General features: G+C 39.9%; 1 protein-coding gene across 9 annotated transcripts in view; it reads left to right on the forward strand.

The window, feature by feature from the left end:
* Positions 1 to 26,935, forward strand: part of LOC104603953 (protein SPA1-RELATED 2-like) — a 31,435-nt gene that overhangs the window by 674 nt on the left and 3,826 nt on the right. For all 9 annotated transcript variants that reach the window (XR_016083972.1, XR_016083974.1, XR_016083973.1 and 6 more), the window contains exons 2-5: positions 441 to 1,988; positions 3,501 to 3,658; positions 11,317 to 12,157; positions 13,527 to 13,673. Coding sequence is in view for 5 of the 9 variants with exons in the window: in XM_010268140.3 (XP_010266442.1) it covers positions 453 to 1,988; positions 3,501 to 3,658; positions 11,317 to 12,157; positions 13,527 to 13,673 (2,682 nt within the window). In the remaining 4 variants the exon portion in view is untranslated. The remainder of the gene's footprint in view (positions 1 to 440; positions 1,989 to 3,500; positions 3,659 to 11,316; positions 12,158 to 13,526; positions 13,674 to 26,935) is intronic.

The raw sequence follows: 26,935 nt of genomic DNA on the forward strand, positions 1-26,935 counted from the left end.
TGTATGTTCCTTTCTCTGCGTCTCGAAACTTAGTTTATGTCATTCTTTTTATTACTAATTTTGACTATAAAAAAAAATTGATCATCGTTTTTCTTGCTTTGTATTTCATCTATTGAAGAGAGTTTTAGGGCTTGCACTTTTCCTTTTATATTGTATTATAATCAAAATTTTCTTATGTTTATTGGACATTGCTTTAAGATTTGGGTTTATTTCAAGTTGTATGTGTGGTTGTTTTTTTCTTCTTTTTTTTGTCTAGGATTAATTTTTTCTTATTTATTTATTTTAATTGATTTGTTGAAGATAGTTTTTGAGGAAGTGGCGTTCAGACGGTTATCCATTTCTAACCTTTTTGCTTATTCTCTTTTCAGATGATGCAATTATTCCCACGTTTCCCTGTCCATGGTTCTTTTAATTTCTGACTAAACCTCTCCGTTTTGCAGAGAACATAGTACATGCAATTGAATGAAGTCTCTTTGTATGGGATGGAAGGAACAGGTGAAGAAGTGACTGCAAATGATGCCGTGGAAGGTGTACACCTCAGAAGGAAAGAAAACGATCATGCTCTGAAACCAAGCAACCACAATATGTTGGATCCATCCACCATGTTTATATCTCTGGGGAGTGGTTGGGCCGAGAGCTCACCCCAAGGATTTACAGATGCTTTACATAGTCGGAGCTTAAACAGATGTGTAAGCTCTTTAGCTGGATCAGAACCTATGTGTGCTAGCCCTCATTCTATTAATGATGCTGGAGTAATGGTTGAAGAATTAACATTGAATAATTACAAGAACCCAAATTTATCTGTACATGATAGCTCAAACAATCGGGAAGGAACAGTGGTTAGGCAGGGCAAGTGGCAAATCCTGTATCAGTTAGCAGGTGGGTTGGGAAGTGAGAGTTCACATGGACATACGGTGTCCAAAGACAAGGAACCAGTCATGTCAAGTGGAGAAGAGGATTTTGGTAGTATGTTTCTCCCAGAATTTTGGTCTCAGAAGCACCTGCCCTATAAGCAATCCAATCAGGAAGGCAATGAGATCTCTAAACAAAATGGTAATGACAATGCTGTCTTGAATGATGGACTACTTCCAGGAGGCATTCGGACAAAGGTTCTATCTGCATCTGGCTTTTCTCAATATTTTGTCAAGAATACCTTAAAGGGAAAGGGAGTTGTATTTAATTGTCCAGAAACTCGTGATGGTGTTGCTGCCATGGGCCAATTTAATGAGAAGGCTGCTTACGTTACTAGGGTAGCTTCTGATCCATCACATCATTCAAGTGCAAAAACCAGAGATCCACCCCCACGTATTGCTGCTGGGGCTGGCCTTGATTCGTTTCATGATGAAACAAGTTTAAGAGAGTGGCTGAAACCTGGGTCCTGTAAAATAAATAAAGTTGAGAGTCTCTATATATTTAGGCAAATTTTGGAGCTGGTGGATCACTTGCACTCCCAAGGAATTGCCTTGCAAGATATACGGCCATCTTGTTTCAAATTATTGTCTCCAAATCGGATCAAGTATGTTGGTTCGCTGGTTCAGAAAGAACCATTAGAGAGTGTTAAGGATCAAGATATTCCCTATCCAGAACATCCTTCCTGTAGGAAGAGATCCTTGGATCAGGATTTACATGCATACAATGGTTTAAATATAAAGCATCAAAGGTTGGATGAGAACATGGCATTTGCTCAGCAACATCACCGGCTCCCGATTAGATCTGGCTCCAAGCATGAAGCAGTAAATGGGCTTGATGTGAATAATATATGCATGCAGGAATCTGGGTATGATTTCATTCGATGGCATAACCCAAATACAGACCAGAAGACTCTAAACATGCCTGGAAGCCCAAGTGTATCAATTACAACTAGACAGCAGCTACTTTCTGTAAATGTTCAGTTGGAAGAGAAGTGGTATACTAGTCCAGAGGAGCAGAGTAACAGGGGGTGCACGTTCTCTTCCAACATCTACAGCCTTGGAGTTCTTCTATTTGAGGTGTGAATATGGTCTTCTCAAACCTCACTGTGCATTTATGTCTCATGTGAAGTTTATTTCTCATTACCTTTCTCTGCTGTTAATTTTCTACTTATTGGTTTTCATTGCATGTAATTTATGTTGGTGTCATGCAAACTAATATATTATTATACAAAAATAAACTCATAAAAATTGTGATGAAACTATGCGTTACTTAGCCAAATTTAGGAAAAAGAAGAAGAAAATTGAAATTTGTGTATTCATAGCTGTACTCAGAACCATGTTTTAAAAGATGTGCCTAGGCTCATAGGCAACACTCATTTTTTAGGGTGTGCTTCCTTTTTTTTTGGATCATTGTGCTTCCTTATTTGCCATATTTGGCTTTTTAAAATATTTACTCTTTCAGAATTTAGACTTGTGTATACCTGTATATTATCTTTTGAGTTTCTTTCTCAAAAGTGGTGTTTCACTTCATTCAGGTGCACATGCCTTGCCTTGCGTCTCAGTATCTATGCATCCCTTGTTGTTTTGTCGTGGCTCTTGCTTTTAAAACAAACCTGGAAAATAAATCTTTACTACATATGTTTATGCAAATCTCTTTATACATTTGTGCCATTTGAGTGTCCCTGAAGGACAGGCAAGAGGCAACCTGAACTTTCTCATTCCTTTTTGTCCTGTATTAAGCATTCCTGTCAGAAGAAAACCAATAAGATTTGCTGTCGTGGGATATCTTTGATCTCCATAACAGTCAATGTGAGCTCTTTCCACCCTTCTGTCCTGTTTGTTATCCCTTTCAGAAGAAAACTGATAAGGTTTACTGTCGTGTTCAATAGACTTTTGGTGTCAGTTTTAGTTTGTAACTTAATGATCTTTTCTGCTTTTTTGGTAGAAATTATCTTTTTCCCATGCTTAGAGAACTGGACCAGACCAACTGATCTGACCAGTAAAACCGTGAACTAGTTCATCAGCCAGTTTGGTTAGGCTCTAAAAACCGGTCATAACTGGCCAGCCATCTGTTCTAAGTAGGGAATCAGTGAACTGATCTTGATTTCATAAAATCGATGGTTTTTATTCAATTTTTTTTTTTTTAACTTCTGGAGGCCATAACTTTGCATTCACTTGTCCATTTTGGGTATTTTTTTGTTTTTATTTTGGGTAACCTTTTGCGATATGCATTTGAAGGTGCCTTGCCCCACTATTTTTTTTCCAAAAATGCCTTTTTTGGCCTCAAATCTTAATTTTTAGGATAAAAATTAAAACTAAAATAAAAAGTGTATATGTTGTATGCAGAATATAATTATATATTTTAAATATATGCATATAATTAATATTATTATGTATATTTTATATAATTATGTATGCTGTACACACACATATACATGTACATGTGTCACCGGCTGAACCAGTGACCCGCGACCTGGAGGGAAAAATTGTTCAGCCTCCGGGTCAGTTTCTAATTTATCAAATTTTTTCTTCCTAGAATTTGAGTAGAAAGTATGAACTTTGGAACTAATTTTGGGCCATTACAATCAGTTATTTAGCTATTTTGAATCACGGGAAGTGCATGCAAAAGCAATGTTGGATCTTCGCCACCGGATTCTTCCTCCAATCTTCCTGTCAGAATATCCCAAGGAGGCTGGATTCTGTCTTTGGCTTCTTCATCCTGAACCTTCATCCCGGCCAACAACAAGGTATCGTGTGTTGCCTTTATGTTACTATGTTCTTCTGCAACTACTGTGATCTATGTAGAGTCTAGAACAGTGTTGTAAAAGTGCCTGGCATGTCAAGACATTACTGTTTAATAATGTTGGAGTTACTATTAACCAAATATTTTGTGAATATATGTTTGAAGTTCTCTGGTTAGTTGTAGTGGAGATTTGGGGTCAATTTCGTAGCCACTAGGGTTGGGCCGTTGGGGGGGGGTATGGGCCTAGAGGATGGACTACCCCCATCATGTAGCCCTAATGAAGCAAAAAAGAAAAAAAAAAGAGGTTACTTTAACAAAAGAATGTATGATGGTCTCTTAATAGCGGGAACCACATTAAAACTAGGTAATCAGAAACTTCTAGCAAATAACAGATGGAGTAAGAGATTTAGGTTTTGTTCAGATCTTCTGTTTCCCTACCACTACAACTACTTCTCTTGCAGGTTACCAATCAAAACCTAACAAGTCTCCCAACCTCGTCTGACATTCCTTCTTCATATTGGTCATCTTTTCATCTCTCCCAAAACTTTGTTGGTGCTGAAAACTGACACAAAAGACTGAAGTCTTAGCGGGTCTCACTGGAATCAGGACTGCTATAGATTTGGGAATCACAAACTTAACAATTGAAGGTGATTCAACAAACACAATTAGGTGGATAGAAGGAAGAGCTGAAGGTACTTGGAGATTGGTGCATTACATTTCTGAAACAAGAGACATTATAAATAACATGATTGCAAGTATGGTTTGGGTTCCTAGGAGCTGAATGTAGTTGCTGATGGTTTAACTAAATCTGGGATCCACAGGGAATTTTTGTATAGTGATAGCATTCTTCCTTTGTAATCTGTGTCTGTCTGTCTGTCTCTCTCTCTCTCTCTTCCCTTTATGTACATTTTCTCATTTTCTCTTCTTTATTGTAATGAAACGTCCGTTACCTTTTCTAAAAAAAGCATAGAAGAAGATGACAAGAAGAAAAAACCTGTGGGTGCTGCTGGAAATCAAGAAGAAGAGGAAAACTATGATCCCCATTAAAAGGAGACTTTGATTTTCTGAAAGGAGGTTGCTATGGCTGATACAATCCCCATTAAAAGCTTCTTCTCCCTCTGAGGTTTTTTGATGTTTTAAAGGTAACCACAGATCTGGAACTCCTTTAGTCCATTATTAAAAGTGAAGGACAACATCCAATTTCCACCCCAAACTACATGTTAAAAAAAAGGCCATGGCATGGAATGTAGTTTGGGGTGGAAATTAGATGTCATCCTTCAAGAATGGACTAAAGAAGGAGTTAGTCCTTCCATGCTACGACCATTACAATGAGACCAGTCTTTATGTCATCAGAAATGCTATTCTATCATCTACCCAGACTTCAGATAACATGGCAACTAAAAAGTGTGCAATAATAGACTGCATTTACTTGCCTGAATCTGCAACTTATGAGTTCAAAGAGCATTTAGGTGATGAAGCTCAATCTCTTGCATTTATTTTTTATCAGAAAATAAAACATTTATTAATTCATTAATTACTGATTAAAGTACATGAGTTTTAAAGTTTCAGCCATAGTTTTCAAGGCGTTTAGGCGATTCTGGGCGACACTGGGGCGCCTAGTCACCTAGTTGCCTAGGCGATAAAAATTTTATAATATAAAAATCTGACTTTTGGCTAGTTTCCTAGTTTTATATACCATTCAGCATGTATGTTAATTGAAAAAATAGCATTTCTCTTTATTAAGAACATTAAATTTCCTCTAAAAATGTGGCGAATCATCACATCTAAAAGATACAAATCTTTTGCATATATTAATTTCATTATTTTCAAAAATAATACTACTATAATAAGTATTTAATAGAGAAATTTTATATTAATTAGCAGCTAAAGATGGTTATCAACTTTATATGATAAATATTCAAGATGGAAAGTAAAATAGAAAAAAAAACAATGATGGAGTTTCTGTTTTATTTAATTAGAGAGAGAGAGAGAATAGAAAAAATAATTTTATTATTCTATTCTTTCTTTCCTCTTTCTTTTCTTTCTTTCTTTCTTTCTTTTTCTCTTCTCAAAACCCTTTGATCTTTTAAATTTCAATAGTAAAACATTAAAACAAAGTATAATTGATATATATAGCATATAATAAATTGTATTAACACATAAATTAATAAGATACAGCAATATAAATGATATTATAAAAGGCGCCCGCCTTGTTATTTTTGTCGCCTAGGCGACGCCTTGACAACTATGGTTTCGTTAATGTAGTGACCCTGCTTACAACAGATTATAAATTAGTCTGGAATAAAGTCGGTCTGTTGCTCCTTGTTTGGCTAGGACATCCACCAATCCATTTGCTTTCCTTTTTACCCATCCAAAACTAGAATTAAACCTTGCAAGTGGGTCAATTTCTCTGAAGACAAATCTGAACTTCCAAGGTGCTGAGCTGATTTGCTTTGCCCAAGATATGGCAGGAGTGAATCTCCTTCAATTTCCAGTTCTGTTGCTCCAATCTTTTCAGCCAGTTTCAAGCCTTGTAGGAGAGCCAAAGTTTCAGCCTGAATTGAGTCACCAATGCTTGGTCCTGAGAATAGTGCCACAACTTCTCCTTGATGATTTCCAAACACTCCCCCATACGTGCTCTTCCTGGATTACCCAAAGAACGCCCATCATTTTAGTTTATTTGGTGCAGGTGGTTTCCAATCCATTCTCACACTTTCTCTATGTAAATCTGTTTGTACCACTTCAGTCCAGTTTCTTAGAATGCCATTTATAGGGACATTCCTGAAGAGTTCCATGGTTTTAAACCAATTTGCAGAACTGATTTTTATAGCTTCAATCACTTCCTCCTTTGATTTGCTTTTTTCATTAAAGATTCTTTGATGCTGACATTTGAAAAGAAGGTGCTGGCAATTTGACATTGGTGTTGATGACATGGGTGGTTTGTGTGATGGCAATTGGTTATGACAGGGAAGTCAATATCAGGAAAAATGAGAATATTGCATGTGATAATGCAAGGTGCCAACTGGTAAGGTCTCTTGCTGGTCGTAGCGGAGACTTGGGATCGAATCCCGCCCCCACCTGCTGTTGTGTAGCCCTTCAAACAGATATCATAAAAAAAAAAAAGAATATTGCATGTGAGAATGGCCATATGCTGGAGGAATGTCGGACAAGGTTAGGACAGTTGTTAGGTTTTTATTGGGTAACCTCCAAGAAAAGCAGGGGAAGGGTATATGCAGATCCTGAGTCAATAGAAACACCAGTGAGTGTAGTGATTTAAAAGGCGTGCCTAGGTGCACAGGCGAGGCGCATTTTAGGGTAGGCGCCTCGCCCAGGTCTTAGGCGCAGCCCATTCAAAAGGCACACGCCTAGTGTGCCTTGCGCCTTAGCCCAGGCGTGTGCATGTAATATGTCACATTAGCTACTTGATGTAATTGAGAAAAAAAGAGATTGTGGGTTTTATATGCTTGAAAATGTTTTATATGTTTGATTTCATTTTTAAATTCTCATTTGAATATGCTTTACATATTATGTTTATGTATTTTAATTTTAGATAATAGGTTTTTTAAAACATTTATTTTAAAATTTAAGTTTATATTTTTATTAATATTATGTTTTATAATTTTTTGCATTTTTTTGCATTTTTTGGATTTTTTTGACTTTTTTTTTTAATTTTTAGCCTTTTTTTTTTAAATTGTGCACCTCGCCTTGCACCTTTTTTGCGTCTTTTGCTTTTAAAACACTGAGTGAGTGTCTAACTTCTGCATCTGACTTACAGGTGTATAATATGAGAGTTTGATCCCAGAAGTTACTTCTATGTTAATTTGATGTTTTTAGGGTTGAATGACCTTGTTTTTTGCTTCCTTTTTAGATGTTCCAAGTAAGCAGTTCTGAGGTAGGTGGGGATCTTTTATCAATGTGAAATTTCCTAGTTAATTTTCTGTTTATGCTGACAGTCTCGTGCAAAGCATGTACCTCAACTTTTTTAGACAAAAGGATTAACCTCTTTCTTTGATTTGACCAGAAGAAAAAAAAATAATGAAATCACCTTTCCCATGCTACTCTTTTTTTTCTGGTTGCCAACCAAATCAAATTAAAATTTGATGGGTGAAACAGCCTGGGTAAACCTGGATTTTGAGGCATAAGAGGGGAGTCATAGACAGTGATTTAAAAGCCATGCCTCAGGCTCGCCTAGGCGCATAAGTGAGGCACATTTTAGGGTAGGCACTTTGCCCAGGTCCTAGGCGCAGCCCTTTCAAAAGGCACACGCCTGGTGCGCCTAGGCATGCACTTTTTGCTTTTTTTTCACCCTAATGGCTAGGCCGGGGGCTCCGCCCCTAGACCGGTTTGCTCGCTCACCGAAGCTTCAAGAACCCCTATTTGGTAATATTGTTCATTCATTCATCCTACTAAAATATCTTCTTAAAAAGCAATTAAAATTATAAAATCATTATTTTTTGTGTGAGAACTAAGAATTTAGGACCCTAACATGGACTTATTTGGGCTTGCCTCGAGGGGTATGGCACAAAGGCGACTCATAGAATTAGGAATGTAACATGTTTTACATCACATTAGCTACTTGAAGTAATGCAATTAAAGAAAAAAAAAGAGATTGTGGGCTTTACATGCTTGAAAATGTTTTATATGTTTAATTTCGTTTTTAATTTTCATTTGAATATGCTTTACATGTTATGTTTATGTATTTTACTTTTAGATAATAGGTTTTTTAAAACCATTAATTTTAAAAATTAAGTTTAAATTTCTTATTAATATTATGTTTAATATTTTTGATATTTTTGCTTTTTTTGAATTCTTTGGTTTTTTTTTGAATTTTCTGACTTCTTTTTTGATTTTTTTAGCATTTTTTTTTGTATTTTTGCGCCTTGCTTCAAAAAGGCACCTCGAGCGCAAATTGGCCCTTGCGCCCTTGCACTTTTAAAACATTGGTCATAGATTGTTATGGGATTATCTTAACCATGTACTCTAGAGGCCAGACCAATAGTCTAGGGAGACTTCAAGAGCTTAATTACTTGAGGCATTACAGGGACTGAGGATGCACAGATAACTAAATTATGGAAACATATTAGTGGAATGGGATTCTAGGGTGGTAGTGGGTTGGTTAAACGTAAATAGGCAGGGGCAGTTGGAACACTGACACAATGATTTATGAGGGAGATGAGATATTTAGTGAGGGAACTGGGAGTCACTTTCTCCCAAGTTAAATGATCAACAAACAGTGTATCCAATGCAATGGCCAAACAAGGGGTAAACAAGGTTCATATGTTTTGGGGTCAATTGTCTGAAAAATGAACATAATGAGTAAGTGAAGGCCACAAGGGGTTAGGTAGCTGAAACTAGTCTCTCAAGAAATTGTTCAACCTAAGCTTAGGCTATTAGGTGAGGTCCCTGAATAGGTTTTTATTCTCTAACGTGCCCCTTATGGCCTTACCTGAAAGCCTATTGGGCTTGAATTGTGCACAAGCAAGGCCCTCCCATACCTTGTGCTGGAATTTAATTAATTATAATGGGGGCAATGAGGATGGAACATTAGACCACTTGATCAAACAGGCTCTAATAGGTTTTTATTCTCTAACATAGTCTAAAGTTGAGGAATGGTTGGCATGATCAGCTTATTTTTTTTACTCCATAATTAATACAATTTTAATGGTTACCAATAAAAAATGAAGTTACTGAAATGAGTACGAGGATCCTTAGAGAACAAAATATTGCCAACCACACTGATTTCCTCACAATGTTTTTGTTACAGTTATCTTCTTTATCCCAGAATGCCCTACACAAGGTTAAAGCTCTCATTTGTTAGCAAGAAACTTTACTACATATGGCACTTTTTTTTGTTTTTGTTTTTTTTGATTGGAAACGGTAACTTGTTATCCTCTTTATCCCAGAATGCCCTACACAAGGTTAAAGCTCTCATTTGTTAGCAAGAAACTTTAGTACATATGGCACATCTTGCCCGGATACGATCCAATTTATCATCACGACATCACTTTGCAGTCCCCTTCTACTTGTAATTCTGTTCAGCCAGCTCTTGAAGCTAATTTTAACCCTTGTAAAAAGCCAAAAGTTTTGCTTCCAAAGAATTTCCATCTCCAACTGGCCCTAGAAAATTAAGTAGAATGGTTGCACGGTCATCACTCATCTCTAGCCACTCCTCTAATGCCTGAAGCAACTGAGTTGCCTTAATTGCTTCCATCAAAACCTTACTTCTAACTTGTTCCAGATCCATTCATCCTGTAAATCTTTGCTTTCTTCTAAGAGAGTATTCCACACAATTGCTTCCTGGTTTTGCATTAAATCATCCCTGGTCATTCTCTTAAAGTCTTGATTAGTCAACACCTAATGGATGACTCCCATCATGATAAAATCTATCATGTAGTGTACATTATTTTTTTATCAGCAACAGAAAAAATCTTATATTAATTCAGGAAAAAAATTACAATAATATGAGTAGCCTTGGCTACCCCAAACTCTTAGGACAATAGCAATACCATATTCTTATAGTTAGAGATGAGCCCAAAAACAATTCCTTATATTGACCCCTAAGCAAAATAATCAGCTAAGTTGATTACTGATCTAGGTACCCATTGCACATTCACCTGCATATCTTTTGAAAATCTTTTAAATTTCTTAACTTCATTTCTGAAATACCATGGAACTTTATCGTTATATTTCAGCCAGCTAATGATCACCTTTGAGTCTCCTTCAACCAACAACTTCCTGATCCCTATCTCCCATGCCTTTTGGACCCCAAAATATACAGCTGCCTTTAGTTCTGTAGTCTACATTATTTCCTTTTTTTTCCTTCAAAACTTCATGCTTTCCTTTTACCCCTAGGATCAACAAAATTGCAACTCTAGTACAATGCCATATCATTTGCTGCCTCCATGCATGACAAAGAAACTCTGTGAAGAATACAGCTCACAAGCATTTGATGGTAGCATTTAAGATACCTCAAAGAGAGACAAAATAGTTCAATTCCTGAGATGCAAAATGGCAAGAGAATACAATTTATACTCTTCCACTATTAAAATAGAGGATGCACACATGAAGGATAGGCACTATGTTTTTCTTCTTTTAGTAGAGCATTTCCTTTTTTTTTTTTGATAATTGATTTGAATGAATTTTATTAATCACCAAAGATAAGGAGTACAAGCATCCCAAGGAGAGGCACGAGATGCGATCTCTCCAGAATAGTTAAATACAACTTTTGAGGAGAGAGCCCTCCCAAAGGCTACAAGTATTTTTTTTCCTGCTCTTTTACAAGAATGTTTCATCTCTTCATATTGTTCTTTGACAAGTAAAAAATATAACCCAAAGTTCATCAACGAAAATGGAACTGTGATTGAGGGATTAAGGAACATGGCATAGAAAGATCTAAGACCTGTTATTTGGTAGGTCAATTAGAAGAACTTCTAGGTTGAAGGAAAAGAGCGAATCTAATGAACACACATATATGATCCATTACATTCTTCTACACTGTAAAGAAAGGGGGAAAGAGGGGAAGGTAAAAGTTGTTTGCTTTAATCATTTTAGTGTCTGAATTGTGATATGAGAGACCTTCCTAGCTGTAAAAAATTTTGAATTGCAAGATCAATTATTCTAAGGAAGATGTACTAACTCTCTATTTTGTTCTATATGTGACAGGGAAATTCTACAATCTGATATGATTTGTGAATCTCAAGATTTATCATCTGGAAGTGAAGTGTCATTAACTACTGATGAAGATTATGCTGAGTCAGAATTGTTACTACATTTTCTCTTATCTTTGAAGGAAGAAAAGCAGAAGCAGACCTCCAAGTTATTTGAAGATATCGGATGCTTAGAGGCGGATATTGAAGAGGTTGAGAAAAGGAACTTATTAAGAACAACTGATATTCCTTTTCAGATGCATAAAAGTTTCTCTAGTTCGAGGGAATTTGGATTCCTTCTTAAAGAAGGCTCAGAAACACATAGCAGAGTACCTCCTGTATCAAATAGGAATGAGGCAAGGTTGATGAAGAATATTGACCAGCTTGAAAGTGCTTACTTCGCTATGAGATCCCAAATTCAGTCTCCAGAAGCAGATGCCTCTGCACGCTCTGATAAAGATCTACTAAAGAACCGAGATAGATGGTTTTCAGAACAAAATGGTAATGATGAACTGAACCAGGTGCCTACTGATCGTGTTGGAACCTTTTTTGATGGTTTATGCAAATATGCTCGCTATAGTAAGTTTGAAGTACGTGGAACATTAAGAAATGGTGATCTTCTTAATTCTGCAAATGTGATTTGCTCTTTGAGTTTTGATCGGGATGAGGATTACTTTGCTGCTGCGGGGGTTGCAAAGAAAATTAAGATATTTGAATTCAGTGCCCTCTTGAGTGACTCTGTTGACATCCATTACCCAGTGATTGAGATGTCAAACAAATCTAAGCTCAGTTGTGTTAGCTGGAACAACTATATCAAGAATTACTTGGCTTCAACTGATTATGATGGTGTTGTTCAGGTTTGTATATCTTGTGTGGTAAGAGTTCTTTAGGGAAAAGAAATGCCTTGTCTAGGATGTCCTCGTATCCAAACCCTATTAAATCCAGCTATGTTATATATGAGGAATACATGCTAGGCCAGAATCAAACTAGTTCAAATCCCCGTTTTGTTGTTCTTTAGCAATCTATAGGTGTGTTGAAGTCCAATGACAACTGGGTGGTGATTAGAGATTTAAGAACATATTGGATCAAGTATACCTCTTGTTTTAGAATTTGCATATGTGGTTCTCTTTTTTATGAACAGCTTTATTATATATGGACAACCACGTGCATATGCACTTATTGAAACATGCATCTAAAGTATTCTATATTGTATACAACAGTGTTTTAAAAGTGCAAGGCGCAAAAAAAGCACAAGGGCCAATTTGCGCCTGAGGTGCAAGGTGGTAAGGCATGCGCCTTTTTAAGAAAGGTACAAAATTACAAAAAAAAAGCTAAAAAATAAAAAAGGTCAGAAAATTCCAAAAAAAGTGCCAATTTTTTTTTTAAATGCAAAAAATTAAAAAAATATTAAACAAAATGTTAGTAAAAATATAAACTTAAATTTTAAAATAAATTATTTAAAAAACCTATTATCTAAAATTAAAATACATAAACATAACATGTAAAGTGTATTCAAATGAACATTCAAAAATAAAAGCAAACATATAAAGCATTTTCAAGCATGTAAAACCTATAATCTCTTTTTTTTTCCTTAATTGCATTTCTTCAAGTAGTTAATGTGATGTAAAACATATTGCATTCTTGATTCTGTGTCACCTTTGTAGCACGCTCCTCGAGGCAAGCCCGAACAAATCTATGTTAGGGTCTGAAATTCTTATTTCTCACATAGAAAATAATGATTTTACAACTTCCATTGCCTTTTAAGAAGATATTTTATTGCAATAAATGCGCCTCGCCTGTGTGCCTCAGGCGCGCCTTTTAAATCACTGGTATACAATATGGATTTATACATCTCTTGAGAAATATCCTCCATTCTTGCTTATATACTGTTGGCAGAACCAGAAAATATCCTCCATTCTTGTCAATTCAACTCAGCAAAGCCTTTCCCCAACTATATAGGGTTGGTTTCATGAATCTTGTTCCACCATTCTGCTCAGTTCAATGTCACCCATTGTCTCAAATCATTTCTTACAACATCAAACATGCCCACACTAAAACTCATCAGCCACAATTGATAAAAAGAAACTCATCAGCTAGGGATTTTACCATCACATGAATTTCTTAATCTTACTGTGTTGTATTAGACTAATTATTATTATTGTTTCTTGCTATTTATTCACTTGTCCTGCATGGCTCCTAATCCTCATTTATTTGGATGGCATGCAGCTATGGGATGCAAGCACTGGTCAAGGGTTTTCTCAATATACAGAGCACCAAAGAAGGGCTTGGTCTGTTGACTTCTCTCAATTAGACCCCACAAAGTTGGCTAGCGGAGGTGATGATTGTTCAGTGAAGTTATGGAGCATTAATGAGGCATGTTTCTTACATATATCTACTATCTCCCTTATGCTATTTCACATAAATCTCTCTCTCGTACACACACATAACACTAACACACAGACAGACATATACATCTTTGCTAAATCTTGCTAGGATTAAAAAGAATTAGGATCAAGTTGGCAATCTTGGTAGATGACCCCACCTTTTTTTTTATCAATAATGCTTAGCAATTTCATTAGTTCAGGATAAAGATGATTACAAAGAAGAAGATAAACACACTTGTCTTCCACACACAGCTAGAGAACTTAAGAAAAGAAGAGGAAATGGAAACAGTGGTTTACAAATTGGCCCAAAACATTGAGTCCCTTTCTACCCCTTGTTTAGCTAATCCATCAGCCAAGAAATTAGCCGATCTTTGAACCCACCTCATCTTCACTTCCATCTCCCTCACCAGCCACTTAAACCTTTTCCTCTCATTATTGTAATTCCATAGGCTACTGTTATCTTTATTCAGCCACCCTATTACCACCTCCGAATCCCCTTCAATTATGATTTTTCTGATATTCATCTCCTTAGCTTTCTGTATCCCTTCCATAACTGCATAAATCTCAGCTCTAAGGGAGTCCCCCACTCCAATTGGACCCGAGTATAATGCAGAAATAACCCCATTCTCATCCCTGAAAACACCTCCAATCCCTGACGGTCCAAGGTACCCTCTACTACTGCCATCAAAATTCAGTTTTAAGAATCCAGCAGGTGGGGGGGGGGTCCAAGGCACACTCATTGCTGATTTGCTCTGTGAACTGTTTGCAATTTCTCCCCACTTCCTCGGCATATCATCCACTATGTAATTTGTAAATAGCGCTAAGGATTTCAGCCACTGTACGGCCCTAATGTGAATTATGGCCCTCAGTTCATCAACCCCCCTCTCGACTTCTGAGAAGATCCTGGAGTTTCTTTCTTCCCATAGTGACCAACATACTGCAACCCTTAGTCCTTTCCACATAATCTTTCCTCTTTTCGCTGTCCACCTGAAAAAAGAAGGGGAGAATAGACTCTGCATGTTTGATGGGGGATTCCAACTACACCCAAAGAAAGAAAAGGCCCACTCCCAAACAGATTTGCATATTGGCAAGATACCAGTAAGTGGAAACCAGTTTCCCCTTCTGCTTTGCAGAGAACACACCAATGAGGAGGCAAGCAAGTATTGGGTCTCTTTTTTTGGAGCAAATCACCAGTATTAATTCTTTCTAGATAGGCTTCCCAACAAAAACTACCAACCCATGGGAGGAATTGATCTGCACCAAACCTCCTTAACCAGGAAAGGGGGGGTAACAAGAAAAAAATCCAGTTGGGGTAGGGGTCCAAATTCTAGAGTCCATGTTTGAGGGGTCTAGAAGACATTATCAAGGAGATCAAGGAGGCTTGAGATACTTACTGTCTAGGTCTGAGTCCCTCACAGCCCTTCTCAGACCCATGTTCCACCCAGGCCCAGAATTGGAAGAGGAAGGGGTGATGAAAGAAGAAACTGGCTCATTCTTAAGGTCCGAAAGAACATACAAAGAAGGAAACTGATCTTTTAAAGTCATACCTGAATTCAAGTCATACCTGATGTAAGGGGAGAAAACTGGTAGTAGATCATGAATTGCTTTCCAAGGAGAGGAACTTGTGGTCCTAGCTCTGATTCTGGCATCCCATCCATTTTGCTCCAACCCATGTATGCTTGCCACTGTCCTAGCCCACAACTTCTCCTGCTCCAAAGGAAATCTCCACAGCCACTTCCCCAAAAGAGCCATATTTCTTTTTCTAATGTTCTCGAGCCCCAACCCACCACAGCTTTTACTCCTGATCACCACCTCCCATCTAACTCTATGATCCCTCTTCTCCTCTCCCGGCTCCCAAAGGAAGTCTCTCATCACCCTCTCCAACCTGCTAGACACCTTCAATGGGACTTTAAATACTGACATGAAGTAGATGGGTAAGTTTACTAGCGTGGCCTTAATCAATGTAATCCTTCCACCAAGGGAGAGGTAATTCTTTTTCTAGGATGCAAGTCTCTTTTCAAATCTTTCCACCACCGGATTCCAAAAGCTCTCTCTCTTAGGGTTATCATCTAGAGGCAACCCAAGGTAATTTAAAGGCCATTCCAAAACTTCACACCCAAGCAGTTCCGCACACTCTCTAATCTCTCCCTCTTCCAAATTCACACCCACTACACAACTTTTCCCAAAGTTCACTTTCAAATTTGACATTTGCTCAAAAAGTTGTATCACTAACTTCATGTTCCTGATAAAACCTACATTACCTCCTTCACAGAATAGGATTGTGTCATCAGCAAACTGATGGGTGAGGGGTGTTTCCTCCCTTCCAACCCTCCATCCTCTAATAAGACCCCTAGAATCTGCCCTGTGTATCAACTTCCCCAAAACATTAGCAATCAAAATCAACAAGAAGGGAGAAAGGGGGTCTCCTTGTCTTATACCTCTAATGGATGGAAAGAAATCTACCACTGTCCCATTCACTAGCACTGAATAATGGCAGTTCCAAATACGACCCATGATCCATTTACACCATCTAGCCCCGACCCAAATTTAGTCATAACCTTCCTCAAAAACTCCCAGTCCACCAAGTCATAAGCCTTTTCCAAGTCCAACTTACACACCATCCCCTTCTTTTTATCCTTCTTAAAACTCTCCACACTCTCATTAGCAATGAGGATTTGGTCTGTAATCTGTCTTCCACTCACAAAGGCTCCTTGATTTTGTGCAATGATGTCTGGTAATACCTCCTTCAGTCTTAAAGATAACACCTTTGCAATAATCTTATGTAGGCTATTAACCAAACTGATTGGTCTGAAATCCTTTGGGTGGGAGGCCTCTTTCTTTTTGGGAATCAAAGCTATGAAGGTGGAGTTCACTCATGGGTTAACAATGACTCTCCTATGAAACTCCTCGAACACCAGCAAAAGGTCATCTTTCAAAATATCCTAGCAATCCTGATAAAAAGCCATTGTGAATCCATCCGGCCCTGGGGCTTTTGTTCTATCCATAGAAAACACAGCCTCCTTGATTTCTTCCAGCTCAAATCTTCTTTCCAGCCTTCTCCTATTGTCCATCCCTACATCTGGCCAATCCAACCCTTCTACCCACACCCCACCACTTATAGGCCTTCTTAGAATGGATTTGAAATGTTCAACACATGCCCCGGCAATCTCCTCTTGTTGTGTTAGCTCCACTCCATCTACTACCAATTTGGATATAAAATTCCTCCTCCTTCCATCTGCCAAAGAATGGAAATACCTGGTGTTCCTATCTCCCTCTTGCAAACATTTACACCTAGACTTTTGCCTCCAGCAAATTTCCTCTTTATGTAGGCAGTCCTCTAACTGCTTTCTCAAGTCCCTTCTAAGTTCAATGTCTCTCTCTCCAAGTTCTCCCCCTTCTTCTCTAGAGTCCAAGCTCTCGATTTGGTCCATCAAAACTCTCTTACTTTCTTCTAGCCTCCCAAACTCTAAAAGATTCCACTCCTTAATCTTTGCTTTCAAAAATTGTAATTTCTTATAGAATTTCATCCCCTCCCATTCCACCATTGGGTTACATTCATACCACCACTCCCTAACTCTCTTGGTAAACCCAGGATGAAGTAGCCACATATTTTCAAATCTAAACGGGACAGGGCCTCCACTCCTTTCCTCCTTGCCAATTACTGTGGGCCAATGATCAGAGGTTACCCTAGGGAGAGCTCTAGATGCCAAATTTCCCCAATCCTTGCCAATTTTCTCCTTGCCAAAGCTCTAGATGACCCCACCTATTTCTGCTATTTGGAGGAATCCAAGGATGAATTAACTGCTGATTGCTAGGGGACTGTTTGGAAAGGGGTCCAGATTGGAAATATCAGTCATCCAAATATAGGAAACATATCAGAAATTCCGTATGGAAATATTTTAAAAATTATAGACATGATAAAAATACTGTGAAATATGCAAAAATATTGAATAATATTTTATGAAATGATAAAAAAAGCATAAGCACTCCTTTTTTAAATTATTATCTTGTTCCAAAAATCAAAGAAAGCTAATAAACTAAGGTTAATAGACAAAATAATACATTGGGAAGTTGTCTTGTAAACTTTAAGAGTCAAAATCAACATAATAGAGTGTGTTCGAGCAAAATTTAAACTCATAGAAAGTGCAAATGATTCTAATAGATAACCATACAATCTAATATACAATCAAAAACTAAGATTTAACTTAATGTCTAGAAAAAATTGAGGTGCCTTAAAGTGGTTATCATTTCTATTAGGCGGGTAATAACACTGCAACTCCACATATGACATGCCTACATTATTGTCGCCAACTTGTGTTATAATACCATCTCTTGTACTCCACGTAGTGCTGGTAGTTTTCACTAGGGAATAAGCTAATTCCAATAATACTTCATGACGGTGCCCATGGAAATGGAAAAATGTCATGGAAACATTACAAAGTATATGGATATTTTAAACCATACTTCTCAGTCCAAATCAATTCTGCACCCACTCTTTCAGCCAACCTTCAGAATTTTAATGTAAAAAATATATCATAAAGAAAGGAGCTTGTTTTTTTTTTATAAAAAAAGGTTGGGGAGTTTGGACCCCAGAAGAAATTGCCATGTGGAAAATTCCTAGGTTGCTTAAAATCATCAAAAAGATCCAACATATTATTTTACATAATCAGAATGATTATGTGGAAGTAATCAGAATGATTTAAGCACCCATAATTTAATGATGGGGCCAGCCACATGAACCCTGTTTCACCATTCCATTCTGTTCAGTGCCATATTCATTGTTAAATTATGGACACTTAAATCATTCCGTATTACTTCCACCCAAGTTCTTTTTGGTCTGCCCCTAGCTCATCTTGCTCTTTCATCTTGTCAAAGATGACTTTTTCTAACAGGTGTTGTATATGGTCTTCTATGCACATAACCAAACCACATCAATCCACTTCCTCTCATTTTATAACCTATTGGAGCTACTCCTGGGTTCCTTCGTATGACTTCATTTCCAACCTTGTCTTTTTTGGCTTTACTCAATATGCCTTTTTAAGTTGGGTTTCGGGGATAGACAGACCTTATACCCCCCCTCCCCCCCCTATGTGTGTGTATTGGTATTCCATCTCAATCACACCCAACTTGTGCTGTGTGTGTGTGTGCGTGCACAGCCAACTTGTGCTGATGTTTTTCCGAAATTACATTACCGGTCGACCTTTCAGTTACAAAGAAGGTCTTATTTTGTATGTGACAGTTTTTGCCTGAAATTCATCCCACAAGTAAAGGATCCTTGTGGGTTCCTTTGGTCTCCAAAAACAAGTTGCCATGCATTCCTTGGTTGTCTAGGGAAGTTCACATTATGGCATAACTGGCAGATCCATCCAAGAGGATCATTTCAGAACCAAGAGAGTTCTTTGATATTTGCAAAAAATGTCATTAACACGAGCGCACTTATGTGTGTTTAAAGGTACACTGATTGGGTCAAGTAGGGAGCTTTCCTACATGAATGTGGCCAACTCCAGCTGTCCTTTAGATAGGGGTCTCACTAGATTGGCCACATTTTTATTTACAAACTCTACATTAGTCATGCATCTGACCCTGTTTTGGTGGTTCTCACAACTTATATTAGCCGTTCAAAGATTCACCATGCTTTGCACATGTGGCAGTTTCTTTAGGGCTTATTTTTTTCCCATGAGAAGAGGTGTGTAAAGGAACTCAAATACACTTTTGATCTTTTGTTTGCCTCTCACTAACAACTTTTTTTTTTTTTTTTATCAATGACACTTTCATTAAATCATCAATAGAAGATTTACAAGAGGAAGACAAACACACTTATCTTCCAAGAGCAACAAAGAACCTCAAGAAAAGGAAAAAAAGAAAAAAACACTAAAGTTACAGCTTAGCCCAAAACAGTGAATCCCTTTCTGCCCCTTGTTTAGCTAAACCGTCAACTAGGGAATTAGCCGATCTTTTAACCCAACATGTCTTGACTTCCATCTCCCGCACCAGCCACTTGAATTTCCTCCTCTCATTGTTGTACTTCCATAAGCCATTGTGATCTTTACTTAGCCACCCTATCATCACCTCTGAATCACCTTCAATTATGAGTTTCCTGATGTTGAACTCCTTAACTTTCCGGACTCTTTCCATAACTGCAAAGATCTCAGTTCTAAGGGAGTCACCCACTCCAATTGGGCCTGAGAAAATGGCAGAAATGACCCCATTTTCATCCCTAAAAACACCCCCAGTCTCCGATTGTCCCGGATTTCCCCTACTACACCCATCAAAGTTTAATTTCAAGAATCCACCAGGTGGAGGGGTCCAAGCCACACACATTACTGACTTGGTCTGTGTGCAATTTGCAATTTCACCCCACTTTCTCAACATGTCATCCACAGTGTAATTTGTGAATAGCTCCAAAGATTTCAGCCACTGTACCGCCCTAATAAGTATGAAAGCCCTCAGATCTGCTGCTCCTCTCTCAGCTTCTGAGAATATCCTGGAGTTTCTTTCTTCCCAAAGTGTCCAACATACTGCAGCCCTTAGTCCTCTCCACATAGTCCTTCTCCTTTTTGTCCGCCACCTGAAAAAAGAAGGGGAAAAAAGGCCCTACAAGTCTGATGGAGGATTCTAGCTACATCCAAATAGGGAGAAAGCCCAATCGCAAATTGACCTCACAAAATGGCAAGACACCAGTAGGTGAAAACCAGTCTCCCCATCCGCTTTACAAAGAACACACCGCTGAGGTGACAAGCAAGTATTGGGTCTCTTCTTTTGGAGTAGATCACCAGTGTTGATTCTTTCCAGATAGGCTTCCCAACAAAAACTACCAACCCTAGGAGGTATTGCTCTGCACCAAACCTCATCAACAGGGAAAGGGGGGAAAGTAGGACTGGTGGACTGTCTTAAGACTTGAAGAAGGAAGCACAAGAAAAGATGCCATTGGGGTTAGGTGTCCAAATTCTAGAATCCGCCCTAGTGGGGTTTAAGACAACATTATCAAGAAGTGCAATAAGGCTCGAAATACTATCGAAGTTTGAGTCCCTCAAATCCCTTCTTAGACCCAATTTCCACCCAATCCCAGAAGTGGAATAGGACGGGGTGGTGAAAGACGAGATTGGCTCATTTTTCAAATCAGAAAGAGCATATAAAGAAGGAAACTAATCCTTTAGAGGGGCACTCCCCACCCAGGTTTGTTCCCAAAATTTTATGGAATTACCGGAATTCAAATCATACCTGATATTAGGGGAGAAAACTGGTAGCAGGTCATGAATGGCTTTCCAAGGAGAATTGCTTGTGGTCGTAGCTCTGATTCCAGCGTCCCATCCATTGTGCTCCAGCCCATGTATACTTGCCACTATTCTAGCCCATAGCTTCTCCTTCTCTATAGGGAACCTCCACAACCACTTTCCCAACAGAGTCATATTCCTTCTCCTAATACTCCCAAGCCCCAAACCACCACAAGTCTTACTCCTACACACTATCTCCCAGCTAACTCTATGATCCCTCTTCTCCTCTCCCGGCTCCCATAGGGAATCTCTCATTAGCTTCTCTAGTCTGTTAGCAACCTTTACTGGGATTTTAAACACCGACAGGAAAAAGATGGGCAAGTTAGCAAGCGTGGCTTTAATTAGTGTAATTCTCCCACCAAGAGAGAGAGAGTTCTTTTTCTAGGAAACCAGTCTTTTTTCAAACCTTTCCACCACCGGGTTCGAAAAGCTCTCTCTCATAGGATTATCACCTAATGGCAACCCTAAGTAGTTCAAAGGCCACCCCGAGACTTCGCACCCCAGCACTTCAACACTCTCCCTAACCTCTCCCTCCTCCAAATTCACCCCCACTACACAGCTTTTCCCAAGGTCAACCTTCAAGTTGGACATTTGCTCAAACAGTTGTATCACCGACTTCAAGTTCCTAATAAAACTCACGTTACCGCCTTCACAAAACATAATCGTGTCATCAGTAAACTGTAAGTGAGTGAGGGGGGTTTCCACCCTCCCAACTCTCCAGCCTTTAATGAGCCCCCTAGAATCTGCTCTGTGAATCAGTTTCCCCAAAACCTCCGCAATTAAAATGAACAAGAAAGGAGAAAGGGGGTATCCTTGTCTTATGCCCCTACTGGCTGGAAAGAAATCTACGACTGTCCCATTCACTAGCACTGAGTAATGACAGTTCCGAACATAACCCATGATCCACTTACACCATCTAGCCCCAAACCCAAATTTAGTCAAAACTTTCCTCAAGAAATCCCAGTCCACCAAGTCATAAGCCTTTTTCAGGTCCAACTTACAGACCACTCCCTTCTTATCCCTCTTAAAGTTCTCCACACTCTCATTAGCAATTAAAATATGATCAGTAATTTGTCTTCCACTCACAAAAGCTCCTTGGTAGTGTGCAATGATATCTGGCAATACCTTCTTTAGCCTCAGAGACAACACTTTTGCAATGATCTTATACAAGCAATTAACCAAGCTAATTGGCCTAAAATCCTTTGGGTGGGATGCATCTTTCTTTTTTGGAATTAAGGCTATAAATGTAGAGTTCACACCCGGATTGACAATTCCTCTCCTGAAAAACTCCTCAAACACCCGCAAAAGATCATCTTTCAAGATATCCCAACAGTCCTGATAAAAAGCCATTGTGAACCCATCCGGCCCTGGAGCTTTTGTTCTATCCATAAAAAACACAGCCTTCTTGATCTCTTCTGAATTGAAGCTTCTTTCCAACCTTCTCCTGTTCTCCACCCCTACAACTGGCCAATCCAATCCTTCTACCCACACCCTTCTACTCACAGGCCTTCTTAGAATAGATTTGAAGTGCTCCACACAAGCCCCGACAATCTCCTCTTGTTGTACTAGCTCAACTCCATCTACTGCCAATTTGGATATAAAGTTCTTCTTTCTCCTGCCATCTGCTAGAGAGTGGAAATACCTAGTGTTTCTGTCTCCCTCTTGCAACCATTTACACCGAGATTTTTGCCTCTAGCTAATTCCCTCCTTGTGCAGGCAGTCCTCTAACTGTCTTCTCAAATCTCTCCTGAGATCATTGTCTTCCTCTCCAAATTCTCCCCTTTCTTCTTTAGAGTCAAGGCTTTCAATCTTATCCACCAGATCTCCCTTTCTTTCTTCTACCCTCCCAAACTCCACCAAATTCCACTCTTTGATTTTTGCTTTTAAGAATTGTAATTTCTTATGGAATTTCATCCCCTCCCATTCCACCAGTGGGTTACACTTATACCACCACTCCCTCACTTTGTTAGTAAACCCTGGATGAAGTAACCACATATTTTCAAATCTAAAGGGGGTAGGACCTCCACACCTTCTTTCCTCCTTACATAACACTATGGGCCAGTGATCCGAGGTCACCCTTGGGAGAGCTCTAGAAGCCAAGGTTCCCCAATGTTCTTCCCAATCCAAAGAGAACAGGAATCTATCCAGATTAGAGCAAATGGGTCTAGATTGGAGATTTGACCAAGTAAATGTCTTATGGGCTAGGGGAATCTCTTTAAGCTCAAAGGCATCCACAAAACTATTAAACTTCCTCATGCTTTTTGTTACCCTCTGATTAACCTTATTGGATTCCTCCGAGAATCTGATCACATTGAAATCCCCACCCATGCACTAGGGCCCATCCCACAACCCTCTAACATCAGCCAATTCCTCCCACAACTCCTTCCTCTACTTGTAGTCATTCGGTCCGTAAACATTTGTGAGCACCCACATAAAATCATCCTCTTGCTGCTTAAACTTCATGGAAACCGATGACTTTCCGATCAACTCCTCCAAACCTTCAACCACATCCCTCTTCCACATTGTTACAATCCCCCCCGGAAGCACCCCACGAGGGAGCAGCCACCCAGCTAATCCCCTTGGCTTTCCATACACTCCTTGCCCATTTGTTATTAAACTCCATTCTCTTAGACTCTTGCAACAGCACAATGTTTGGGTCATACCGTCTTATTACCTCTTTTATTGTCGCTCTCTTCCTTGCACTCCAATTCCCCTCACATTCCAACTAAGAATCTTCATTCCGCTTATTTTTTAAACCCTTTGCCACCTACCCACTACTTTCCCCCTTTCCTTCTATCTCCTTTTACCCCGAGCTTCTTGTCTCCTTCTACATCTCTCTTCAATCTCCTACTTCACTCAATCTCCTCTTCTTTGTTCTGATCTCCTTCTTCCTCTTCTGTAAGCTTTCTTTCAACACATTCAAATCTTCCAACCTACAACCCAACTTCCCTACAAATTCTGCTATCATGTCTTCTCTCACCGAGTCTTCCACCCCTACCCTTCCTACAGAATCCCCTCCATCTCTGTCCACTTGTCCTTTCTTCCTCTCCTCTGGTTCCACCTCTGTTCTTTCCTCTCCATCCATCCTCCCTCTCCTGTTACCTCCCTCCTTCCCTGTTCTCTCCCCGTAAACCTCTCCATCACTACCCTCATTCCTTTCCCTCCTCTCCACTAACCCCTCCCCTCTTCCTTCCTCCCCTTCCCTCCTCCAGATCAACCTTCCTTCCACTTCCTTAAACACTCTTTCAATGATTTCCCACACTTTTTCACTCCTATACCTTCCTTCCCGCACCTTCCCCTCTCCCCTCCTTGGAGAGCCTGTCTGCTAGCTCAGTTGCATATTCATGGGCTACAGGACATGGAACAGAAACTGAATCTGGAACCAAAGACACAGGAGACACATTAGTAGCACAAACCGAAATCACTTGGTTACCTGGGACTGATGGACAAGCTAGAAAAGGACTTCTCCCGGCCTCCCTCTCTTGTTCCAGAGGGTGGTAACCCTCTATCTCCCTGAGTTGGTTGGGAAGTACTTTTGTCCTTTGGTCATCCTGGTGATCTTTCCACTCTACCCCTGGTTCACCCCTAGATGGTGTGTTCTTGCTCTGCTTCCGGTTCTCCCAGTTTGCCCCTTATGATAATCCTTGCACACTCTGAAATCTTGGGAATGAGTTAACCCGATTGCAGTCTTCATCCTGAAATAAGCTTGCAATATTCCACCCATCCATGTCACCTCCAGCACAACTACCTTCGTCGTTTACACTGCCCACGCTAGTACCAACAACAGAAAAGTCCACCGAATCTTCATCTCCTTCACTGCACTGCACCCAGCCTTCATCCTTCTCTTCCCTCTCTTCAGTTCTTTCCCTAGCGTATCTTGGATTCGGCCTCTCTAAGGAGCGTTGCAGGGGGCTAAGCTCCTCCAGACTTCGTCGGGAAACCTACTGCAAATCCCGCTTTTTCTCCATTTTCCGCCGCTACGTGCATTCCCCCCCCCCTTTCTCGCGACTTGGGACGATGATAGACCATTAGCATCGTCTATCAGCGCCCCAAGAAGAGTCCCCATACCCCGACCCACGTGACATTTTAAGTTATCACGTGGGTCCTTCAAGTGGAGCCTCCTTTCGGTGTTACACCCACCCGACCCGCCTGTGTGACCTTTTAAGATGTCACGTGGGCCCTTCCAACGCTGTCCTGGCTCAACCTTCGCCCTGCCCGACCCACCCGCCACCTTCAACAGCTCGGACCAAACCTTTCGGCTCCCCAACCCATTCTGCCTCTTCGCCACATCAGCATATGAAGAAGAGCCCGCCATTAGTTTGTTTAATTCAAACCCATTTGAATTAGTTTCCTTAATTAGGTTGCTTGTCGTTTGGTTTTCCCCAACCGGCTCAGTAACCCCAAAAAAATCTTTCATCTGCTCCACCTTTTCAACTCCCAACCTCTGCCTTGCACGTGTCCACCACCCAGCCAGCTCATCATCTTCTACCTTAGGAGCACCTTCCCACCACGACCGTTCAACTTCGGAAGCCACCCACACCTTGCACCAGGCTTCATCCGAGCAGATTTCAAAGAACCTCGGCAGGTTCTCATGCCTTACACCAGCTACCTGTAACTCCACGGCACCCAGATTTCGTTTATCAGCTTTCACCAAGATGCCTCCCAGACTTTGCACGATGTGCTCAAGAACAGAGTCTCGCCAGAGGTGAAATGGAAGGCCTACAAGCTTCAACCGGACACACCCATCTTGGACTTCGACTTCATTGCAGATTGGGCTCCAGTTCTGAACCTGTATCAGACCTCCATCCACCACAACTGCTTTAAAACTTAGTTCCTGGTCGCCTACATCAAGCACGGCTTTCGTCTCTGCAAAAGGGAACAGTATAGCTTCACTCCCAAAACCTATCTCCCCTGCAACTGTACTCAGGACCCTCCTCCAATCTGTCACTCCTTTATCAGCCACTGGCACCCTTCTTTTCTTCCACTCATCCTTCCCTGCTCCTACCAATAATCTACGATGAATAGAAGCACAAGCAACCACCATTTCAGTCGGAAGGCCTTGCACTTCTACACTCCCAGAGGAACTAATCGAAACTGCCCCCTCCTGAACTTTTTGACCCTGGTCTTTGGATTTTTGACCAGTTCTCTTCACCCCATCCACTCTCTTAACTTTTAAGGCTGCAAGGAAAGACTGTAGCACCTTCACAAAATCCATCCACCCTTTCCGTAATCTCCCTTCCGGCACACATAGCATTTGCTTTCCATTTGTTCCAAAAAACTCCACCACAGAGATAAACCAACCCTTTCTGTTCCTTTTCAATTCAGTTACATAATTCTTACCTAGAACTGACATTGAGTTTTTCCAGCCATTCACCTTGCCAGAGTTGATAGCCCCATCTATGAAACCTTTCATCCAGACAATGACCTCCTTTGACACCAACACAGTCACCCTGTTATTCTCTCTGATTTTCATTGCATCCTCACCTTTGATCCTTTCCTCTTCGAACTTGAAAGTCTTGGCTTCGATCGACACCTCAGACCTCCACCTTCCTACTACTCTGAACCTTCTCTCGTCCGCCATGTTCAACCCTAGGATTCTGGGAGTTCACAAAGGCTCCCCCTACCCCACTCCAATCATCCTCTTACCTGAAGCACTTCCATTTTCAAGAATATCTTCACATGCTTGCTTGAGAGAATTCAGTAACAAGGGTATTATGATAAGTCAAAAAAAAAAGGGCTGCAGACTTGGAAGATTAATAATGCTCAGATTGCATCCTGGATCCTTAGCTCAGTCACTACAGATGTTGCTTTCCCTAAGAGGGGTCTCCAAGGAGATGCATGAATACCTGGAAAAGGTTTATCAACTTCTGCCACTGTTTTGCCATAACAGGTCTTTCCTCACAGTTCAATGCTATAGTGCCTAAACTTGCACTAGAAGCAGCTTAACAGCAGCCACTTCCCCCTCTCACTGACAACT

The sequence above is a fragment of the Nelumbo nucifera genome, chromosome 3, assembly GCF_055504915.1.
Source record: "Nelumbo nucifera cultivar China Antique chromosome 3, China Antique-T2T, whole genome shotgun sequence".
In the NCBI taxonomy this organism is placed as follows: Eukaryota; Viridiplantae; Streptophyta; class Magnoliopsida; order Proteales; family Nelumbonaceae; genus Nelumbo; species Nelumbo nucifera.